We start from the raw sequence: 10,390 nt of genomic DNA, 5'->3' as shown, positions 1-10,390 counted from the left end.
ACTCACACAGTGATCGCGCGACTCGCGTACAACGCATGATTGCCGCAACGGGACGCTCTGCTGCCGTCTATCCTTTCATCCGTCCTTTCTCGCGCTCTCTCTCTCTCTCTCTCACACGCACACATGCGCAGCTCTCTCTCGCTCTCTCTCTCTCACGCATACACAAACACATTCCCATTCCCTCTCTCTCTATCTCTCTCTCTCTCACACCAAGTTTGTAGGTCTCGAGGCCGGTCTTGGCCTCGTGACCAGCCTAGAGACCATTTTCCTTGGTCTCGGTCTTGGCCTCGGAGTGCAATGACTCGGACTCGGACTCGGACTCGAGCCCTCCAGGCTCGAGGACTCGGGTCGAGGCCGGCTCGAGCCACTACATACATAGTACACAACTGTACATATTGTAATACGCAGTTTACAAGAATTTAAACTAAAACTCCTAGGTTTTCTAGATACACGGCCTAATCTTGTAACGTTTTCAATGGCTCGATTAAGATTCTTGTCCTTTGGTTTGAATCTGCTGTCACTTCGTCCTTTGCGCTTTTTCTACCACTTCTTTCTTTTCTCTACCATTTCGAAGGTACTAGCACTCTCTCATTTGTTCAACAAGCCATGTCATTCTCGTAAACACAAAATGGATCCGTTACTTTGACACGTTTCGTACGACTCGTGTCTCTGTGTTTTCGGCTGACTATACACTTTTGAATGTCTACGATGCACTGTTGCGATTTTCTCCCTTTTTTCCCTTTTCCCGATTTTTTCTTTTTTCCTTTTTCCCGATTTTTCTCTTTTTTCCGATTTTTCCCCTTTTTTTAATCAAAACTGGACTCGGACTCGGACTCGGACTCGGACTCGGGTGGTGTGGACTCGGACTCAGACTCGGGTGGCGCAGACTCAGACTCGGACTCGGGAGGGGGGGGGTGCGGACTCGACTACAACACTGTCTCACACACACACACACACCCAGGCTTTCAGATTTGAAAAGTACAGGAGGACTACTAATGACTCCCCTAGGACACCATAGGGGTCTTTTCACGGCTCCATAATCACACCCTTAAGAGGCGATGGAGAAGCTCCACTAAAAAATCACACCTTAAAAGGGAATGTGGAGAGCTCCTTGAGGGCTCTCCACCATGCCTCTTGGTGTGATGATGGAATCATGACCAATCTCTCAGTCTAGAGTAAAATCCAAAACGAAAATTGGGATGTCATGTCAATCCACTGATTATCATTCATTATCATTCACCTTTATTCATTCATGGCTTCATCATGATTACATTCTTTTCATCCAACAACCCAACACTAGCACACAGATTAATAAAAGAGTTGATCGGATGTAAAAATAAACTTGTTTGATTTATTCTGATCTTCATCCTTAGAGACGCTAATCCATGTACCTGCATATTTCACCACAAAATATCATCACAATCTATCAACAAACTAGCCAAATTACTTGTACGTAGTAGCCACGTATGTAGCCCCTCCAGCCCTACGCTGTTTCACGTCGGCAGAAAACCACTTCTCGCCACGTATAGTGGAAAACGACGCAGGTAACTTGTGCTACCGTGTAGGTACCTATATTTGGATTCTGTTGTCTAGTTGTTATAAACAGAGAGTAGTAACCTGTACCTCTGTCATACGTTCAGTTACTTACACACCACAATTGTTGTGTGTCGCTAACCTTTGTAATAATTGTGACAGGTGGCATTGCCAGTATTTACTAGTTTTACTAGTATCAGGAGCTAATAATGACAATTTGTCATTATAGCTCCTGCTAGTATTACTAGTAGTACTATAGTACTAATGGACTTTTGGTGCGCGATATTTAAACCACTTTTATAGGCGCGATGATGCACGCACCATGGCACAATTTGGGGTGCGCTGGGCGCGATCACGCCCCTTAAAATGAAAGCCTGCACACCACACACACACACACACGGCAATCAGCAGAGCGTCCCATTGCGCAATCATGCGTGTATGTGTCGCAACCTCACTCCGAACCTCCCTAACCATTATTCATTAGCTCCAAGAAATGGATTGCTAGGCCTAGGCTAGGGTTAGAAATACCCCTAGAATAATGTATTTGACGTTAGTCACACAGCCTGGTCGGGTTAGTTTACCTAACCATATGAACGATAACCTAGTTACTGTAATTCTGACCTCGTCATTAAAATCTGAGATGCGGCTAAGGTCGCCCTGGCCCCAGTAGACAAATGAATTGCCACGTCACGTTATATGAAAAATTTACAAATTCTTGAATTTGAGTTAACAGTGCATAGTTTGGAACAATGTTTATGTTAGAAACACTACATGGGCAAACATGCTGTGAAAATGGCACACACTGCTTTTTGTGAGGAGTCGATCAACTTTTATTTTACCTCGTCACACTACGCGCTTGCAACTTGTAAGATGTCAAAGTGTCTTAGCAGCATGTTAAAGCGGCAGCCAGTTGGTCCTACGCTAATATTGAGTGAACAACACACTAGGGCTGTAACGATCCACCGAAATCGAATCGGATCGCGATTCTCTTCCCTCGATCCGATCCTCGATATTTTTCCCTGTATTTTCGATTCCACTTCGATACCCCTTTTTTCCTCCAATAGATGGCGGCACTACGCTATATACTGTGGAGTGTTACTCAGCAACTGTGCACTGTATATATACCATAGAGATGTATAAATAGTATACATCCCTATGATATATACTCTCTAGACTCTCTAGTCTATTCACCATTTAGTATTCATTGGCAATTTCTAATAATTTATTATTGCAAAATAATGAAAATATAAAAAATAAGATAACATTTCAATATTTGGGAATCGAATCGAAGGAATCGAATCGAGAGCTAATATCGAGAACCGATCGAATCGAGAGGCTAATATCGAGAACCGGATCGAATCGAGAGGCTTGTGTATCGTTACAGCCCCTACACACCCGCAAATAGTCGAACTTGTAACGCGAAATCAAGCCGAATGACAACAACGCAATTTCAATGACGTCACTACAATATTATGTGTACATGATACACATGAAGCTGTAGGCGATAACACAATACACTGGCGCTATTCATTTTATATGAACTTCGGTATAGCCATAAATGTAACCATTGTTTTAGTTGATTTGCATCAATTACTATTTACCATTACACATACGATTGTGCCAGTAATTTTAAAAATGGTTGAATTTTGTTGTTACAGGACAAAACCAGAAGATGAAGGTTTGGAATTGTCAGAGAACCAACAGCAGGTTGGAAAATAAATGACCTCATTATTATTAATGTTCTTGATGGCAGTTTCATAAAAAACATCTGATTTTGCTAATTTTTCTAAAAGTTCTATTTTCATGCCAAGAATAGAAGTTTACATTACATGATTTATATTGCTACATTCTATGGATAGCATTTATTGAAGTGTGTGATTACTGTGTGCTGGATAATACTAGTACTACATATAAACCTAGAGGGAAATAGAAATTTTTTCTTGAGTCACTGCAGTCTGTTTTTGATTGATTAGTAAATTCTGAAACCATTATATTTTTCATGGCATGTAGAATATTGTTTATATTAGTATTGATAATACATGTTGGATAGTCTTGATAAAATCCTATTTCAATTATATTTTCTCATTTCAGGGGCATTTCTATGCCAACATGTTTTGCTGGTTGTAACATAATTTACATACACTCTTTATTTCTTAGGGGACAAAATAAGGGAGTTTCTACTGAGTCTGCGATATTTTCGCACATTTATTGCTCTGTGGACAACTTGGGAATCGAATCGAAGGAATCGAATCGAGAGGCTAATATCGAGAACCGGATCGAATCGAGAGGCTAATATCGAGAACCGGATCGAATCGAGAGGCTTGTGTATCGTTACAGCCCTACAACACACCGCAAATAAGTCGAACTTGTAACGCGAAATCAAGCCGAATGACAACAACGCAATTTCAATGACGTCACTACAATATTATGTGTACATGATACACATGAAGCTGATAGGCGATAACACAATACACTGGCGCTATTCATTTTATATGAACTTCGGTATAGCCATCAAATGTAACCATTGTTTTAGTTGATTTGCATCAATTACTATTTACCATTACACATACGATTGTGCCAGTAATTTATAAAATGGTTGCAATTTTGTTGTTACAGGACAAAACCAGAAGATGAAGGGTTTGGAATTGTCAGAGAACCAACAGCAGGTTGGAAAATAAATGACCTCATTATTATTGGAATGTTCTTGATGCAGTTTCATAAAAAACATCTGATTTTGCTAATTTTTCTATAAGTTCTATTTTCATGCCAAGAATAGAAGTTTACATTACATGATTTATATTGCTACATTCTATGGATAGCATTTATTGAAGTGTGTGATTACTGTGTGGCTGGATAATACTAGTACTACATATAAACCTAGAGGGGAAATAGAAATTTTTTCTTGAGTCACTGCAGTCTGTTTTTGATTGATTAGTAAATTCTGAAACCATTATATTTTTCATGGCATGTAGAATATTGTTTATATTAGTATTGATAATACATGTATGGATAGTCTTGATAAAATCCATATTTCAATAGTATTTTCTCATTTCAGGGGCATTTCTATGCCAACATGTTTTGCTGGTTGTAACATAATTTACATACAGAACTCTTTATTTCTTTAGGGGACAAAATAAGGGAGTTTCTACTGAGTCTGCGATATTTTCGCACATTTATTGCTCTGTGGAACATATTCATCCTATTTTGTATGATAATGTAAGTGTTATGATTTATACCGTACAGCAAAAAATGAATCTGTGAAGATGAAAATCACAAATGTTATAATTTTATAATTGGAAAAAATAATACTCATTGTATCAACATAAAATTTATTGAATATAATTATTATCCTATTCTGCGCATATCTGTGTGTATTTGACAAACTAATGTTTCTATTAATTGAAAAAGTTTATTAATAAGTGATATGATAATACCATGTACACTTCACCAAATTACTAAACACTAAATACAAGTACATACTATCAGGAGCCAGTGATACACGGGGGCTCGGGGCGATTTAGCCCCCGAAATGCCAAAAAGAGCCCCCGGAAATTTGCATAGAGTTCAATGCAAACCAAATTTTAAAGTGCTATTTTCATGCACGCGAGCTTGAAAAGTAGCCCCAGAAAAATAAATGTTAATTTTTTCCCTGTCAGGAGCTAATAATGACAAATTTTTCATTATTAGCTCCTGATACTATATGGAGCAATGTACCAATGTATTTTTCTTTTCAGAATATTTGGGCACTGAGGATGCACATTTTGTAATGAAACATATAAGCATCTGAAGACCGGAAGGGCTATCACACCACCATGTGATGCTGGAATAATCACTTGTCTTGGGACACACCATCACTGCATCAGACCCTTTTATGGCTGGCACGTTGCAAGAGGTTATCATTGCAATACATTGATGTTATAGTGCTGGTCACTACACTGAAATGTTTATCATCATTAGTATATGCATTTTGTGGTCATGGAAACCATGTTAGGGTAATTATTTGACACTTTTGATTACAATTACACATGCTGACATGGTAAAAACATTAAAATTTTCATCGTAAAAACAGTAGTAGTTGTAGTCTATTCCATTTAGTACCTTGGTGAATGTTGCTTATGAAATTCTGTTTATGGACTTGGTATGGTATATACAACTACAAGGTTTGGTGTATCCATATGTATATTTATACTCTATGAAATTTATTTGCAAATACTTATTGGTGATTCTAATATAGCTTATATGTGGAGTAACCAATCTACTCGATTTTAAAGATGACAAAGTTTTCAAATATTATAATTTTTATTCATTTCAGTAATGAATAAAGGTATCTTTTTTATATTACAAAAATCTGCATACTTGTATTAAAAATTCACACAAACCGTGGATAGATATCTGAATATAGATACCGTGGATGTAATATCAAACTAGCTGAGCATGCACTCTGTTAAATGCAATTGATTTTCTTAGCAATTGTCTTGTTTGGGAAAAGTTGGAATTGTACTGATAGTACAGAATTTTGGTCATAACCAACCGAATAACGTACATGAACATATTTCCAGAGTTCTCAGCTAAAATAGTTATAGCTGACATAATACAAGACTGACTAAACCTTAACACTAAGCAGCTCCTAATTTGAAGCACCTCTAAATAAATTACAGTAACTCCATCAAAACTTATCTATTTAGTTATTAGCTATCTCGAAGCCAATATAGCATTTTACATATGTGAAAGGCATACAAAGTTATTGCATATAATCGATATTGAAATTACAGCAAGTTATACTCTGTTGGTATGACTAGAGAGAATTCTGCATACCTAATCAAGCTTCAGAAACATTAAGTTTATTACAAACAATTTCAATCATTAAGAAAGCTGCATGCATGATAGGTACCCTATATTGTGTGTGCTGACCATGAGGCTACACAAAGCTGACATGAAGCAAAGATGCCTCTAATATAGTTGGATGCAAATAATGCCCTTTTAATGTACCCCACTGGTACCACAATCATTATCATCTGTATTTACCCTACATATGATAGACATTCTCCTGTCTCTGGGAACATGGATGCTTCTAAAAAGTGATTCTTTATCATCCAGAAGCTCGTGTGTGAAGTGATATCGTATAACACCCCTGAAAATATGAAAACAGTTAATATAGAGCAAGAAACAGTGATGTACTTGATACAAACAATACAAGCATTGAAAATAACACATAAAAAGTAAACGGGAGAAACTGAGTATCCCCCGGTTCTCCCCAGGCCTTTAATGCAAGTTGGGTCAGACATGCCTTCAAAACTGAAGTTAATTTGTGACATTCCATAAGTCCTCTGACATGGCTTAATTTCCTAATCAACATGGCTCAATTTCCAGCTGTTTTCACTTTTGACAAACCCAACATAGTAATGCAGTGTGTGCAGCCTGTGCACAGACTGATGTTTATGTCTCCAGACTGACTGAGTTTACCTGTGTATTAGAGCTGCTTATGACATGCATCTTTCAGTCCAATTTGTGCAACCACCCCTCGGGCCCTCCTCCACCCGTCTATAAACAATATGCAAGGCTCGACACTAGCGGTGGCCCGGTGGCTTGGGGCCACCAAAACTTGATGTCGGGCCACCAAAATTTCAAAAAGTTCAAATTTGGTGGCCCGATCGGGCCACTAAAATTTCAGTGTCTATGTGATAAAAATCATTGTTTCTTACGTGCTAATCTCATTCAAAAGAGAGCGAGCAATTTGCAGAGCGAGCGTGATCAAATGAACACAAATCAGCAGACACCGCGTCGGTCGCAATTTGCACTACACTGTACTGCACTGTATGTAATGTATATTGCTAGCTAGCTGCGCTGGAGCTCTAGCTCTAGCTGCATGCATGCAGGCTGTACAAAATAATGCATATATATCCATGTGCGCCCGTGCACTGTTTCGGATCCGAAGCGAAACTGCCAGCGTTCGAAAGTTCGTATGCGAAAGTATGCGACGTGCAGTCACATATTTTGGAACAGTCCATTTTCATAAGGGGGTAATTTTTGCACATAAAAAAAAGGATGAATTTTGAGGAAATTTTTTTATTTTATTTTAGGCCTTGTGAAAGAGCGCTTTTAAAGGTAATTTTAGGCTTAAACAATTTAATTATATTAGCTTACGCGCGATACATCACCCCCCCCCCATCATCCCCCTTCATCACCCCCATAATGATTCTTCATCGCCCTTCATGACTATTAGAATATCCTTCCCTCGCACACAAAATATTGTGCACATTACATGTGCACGCGCGTGTTTAGATAAATAATGAGTGAAAGTAGAAAAATGATATGCAAGATTCTGGTGAAAATTTGATGCCGTGGAATGGATAATTCAAATGTATGCCTCAATCATCAATGTCAGTGTGTGCCATTGTGTGGGGTTTGTTTAAAGACTTGTGCAAGTGCATCAGACGGCCCAATTTTCAAATGATATACAATACGAGATTTTTTTTGGGGGGGCCACCAGATTTTATTTTCGGGCCACCAAAAATTGAAAATCAATGATTTTGGTGGCCCGATCGGGCCACTAAAAAAAAAAGTTAGTGTGGAGCCTTGCAATATGCCTTCTGAAATTCCTCAGGAGAACCCTGAGTATAGATAATATGCATATCTACAATCCATATAGTAAAGACTATAAAATGTGCATGTCTGTATTATTTATCAAACCTTTGTATATTCCAGGGCTGTTGCTCGTGGGGTGGGGGTGGCAAGTTGTGCTCCCCAGAAAAATGTAGATACATTACATGGTCAATAGGGGTCATCTCACCAGAACATACTACAGATGTGGCTTCCCCCAGGCATAATAGGTTAGGTACGCCCTTGCATTCTCTTGCTAAAACAAACCTCATTATATATAATGATCGTCTTTTTAGTAATGCATCAACAACTATTTCTTTGTCTTCTTCATGGATAAATCTCATTATGGAATTGGACATCAGACTCAATCCAGCTATCGTGCTGCCACAGAACTAGAAATAAATGAGATCTTTTACACGCATATTTCATAATTATTACATTATAGTTCAAAATTGTAGAAGAGAAGATGTGTTTTCATAACAGACATTTTATAATTTATACACATCACAAATAGTAGAGAGTAACTATATCATAGGCATATAAAAATTAGTAATTATAAGCAATTGTCATGATACATACAAATGAGACAATTACTACATAAATTTTTTAATAAGAAACAGTCGTTGACTCAACCAAATGCATATAGGGAACTAGCTCCAATATTAATCATTTATCACAAATTGTCAAAACAATTAGTTTTCAGTTGTAAGAAAAATTCAAAATCCAAGTGAAATTGGTCTCTAGAGCTTACCCGTACACTGTCAACATGGGGCTTTATGTAACCATTTTTTGCAAGATCCAACACATGAACAAGGGTCAGTTGAGGAACACCATGAGGAAGCGCGGTATCTCTCAGTCGCTGTAATGTAGCGCAATTTACATCATTCCACTGTGAGCGTTCGGTTTCTCTGTATCCATGTATTGCCTGATTCAAAAAAACAAGTGCCTGCACTTTAAAAAATATTCAATGCATAACATTGATTATACAATAATTATGATTCTTGCTAGCACATCGATTTTTAGGTGGTTCAAGTTGTGGTGAAATTACATAGTGTAACAGTGTTTTAATACATTTTTTGCCACTGATCGGTGTTTGTTAGTAGCTCTGAAAGCATTCTGTAAGATGGTCAGCTAATCTGTAAAGTTTGTGTGTGGGGAAGGGGTCGGGAGGTGAAGAAACAAAGTAGCTGAACACAGTAAATGCTTCAGTAGACTTACATGAAAGAATGAATTGGCATATGATGAGCATATATAGTGTCTTAAATTGTTTACGCAGAATGCAAAGCCGTATCTAGCGTCGGGAGGGGGAGATTAACTGGTAATGCTCATGCATTGTTCTGGAATTAAAAAGTAGCTACATATTAGCAGAAAAAGCAGATTAGCAGATTAGCATGCATATTAGCAGAAAAATTCAAACCCAGGTATCAACATTTAGTAATTATACGATTAGAATCCACTTATATTTGCATAATTATCTTAGCTAACATTATTTCATCTGTACTCACATATACAAGTATCCATTAGTAAACCAACAGTTACATGTCAAAATTGCCAGTAGTACTGGAACATATAACTTAGCCTATATAATATAGGATTTATAAAACTGCAGGGCCCTCGCTACCCACTCGCCAATTCGCCAATGGCGAACAAATTAGTAATCTGGCGATTGAAAGTCTTATTTGGCGAAAAAAGTGACGAACGTAATTTTCCCGTAATAAACATGACCCAGCAAACATCGATCCTATTTGATCGTCGAAACAGCAACGTTTCTTTTTGCGTGCCGGCACACTCCTGTCATTCCCGATTGCAGCTTTTTCCTCGATTCCGGGAAAGTTTTGCTGTCGCTCCCTCATACCAGCGCGGTGCCCACCCCTACATATACAGCAATAACCACACCCACGCGACTGTAACAATCAGTGCATTCGCGCCCCCCCCCTCCCCCGTACTTCAATCAATGCCGCCCCAGCCAGCAAGCACGAGCCACGATGTGCACAGCCACGGACGTGGGTAACAGGGGTGTCACCGTGTCGCGGGCTGCTTTTTTCGTGTTTTTTTCTTTGGCGTGAGAATGCGTAGGGCATGCGGGAGCGCGGGAGAATGGGTCCAGATGCGTGAGACTTAGTAGGTCTGCTAACAGAGTAAGATTTAAACTAAAGGGTGAAATTTTATTTTTGGGGTGCATCAAAGACATTCAAATGTTTTAAATTTTGCTGGGTGGAGACCCCCAGACTACCTCTCTCGCCCCGCGTCTGCCTGC

The 10,390-nt window shown here is 38.7% G+C and overlaps 2 protein-coding genes across 2 annotated transcripts in view; one reads left to right on the top strand and one right to left on the bottom strand.

The window, feature by feature from the left end:
• Window positions 1-5,880, top strand: part of LOC106808925 (small integral membrane protein 7-like) — a 12,408-nt gene extending 6,528 nt beyond the window's left edge. The window contains exons 3-5 of the mRNA XM_014811846.1: window positions 4,150-4,199; window positions 4,659-4,749; window positions 5,268-5,880. Of these exons, the coding sequence (XP_014667332.1) occupies window positions 4,150-4,199; window positions 4,659-4,749; window positions 5,268-5,283 (157 nt within the window). The 3' untranslated portion in view covers window positions 5,284-5,880. The remainder of the gene's footprint in view (window positions 1-4,149; window positions 4,200-4,658; window positions 4,750-5,267) is intronic.
• Window positions 5,814-10,390, bottom strand: part of LOC106808923 (alpha-ketoglutarate-dependent dioxygenase alkB homolog 7, mitochondrial-like) — a 6,063-nt gene continuing 1,486 nt past the window's right edge. Inside the window, exons 2-4 of the mRNA XM_014811845.1 lie at window positions 8,885-9,058; window positions 8,401-8,525; window positions 5,814-6,664 (exon numbers count right to left, since the gene is read on the bottom strand). Coding sequence (XP_014667331.1) covers window positions 6,514-6,664; window positions 8,401-8,525; window positions 8,885-9,058 — 450 coding nt within the window. The 3' untranslated portion in view covers window positions 5,814-6,513. The remainder of the gene's footprint in view (window positions 6,665-8,400; window positions 8,526-8,884; window positions 9,059-10,390) is intronic.

This window comes from Priapulus caudatus, unplaced genomic scaffold, assembly GCF_000485595.1.
Source record: "Priapulus caudatus unplaced genomic scaffold, Priapulus_caudatus-5.0.1 Scaffold314, whole genome shotgun sequence".
Lineage (NCBI taxonomy): Eukaryota > Metazoa > Priapulida > Priapulimorpha > Priapulimorphida > Priapulidae > Priapulus > Priapulus caudatus.
Note: the sequence above shows the minus strand (reverse complement) of the source record. Positions and strands in the feature narration are given on the sequence as shown.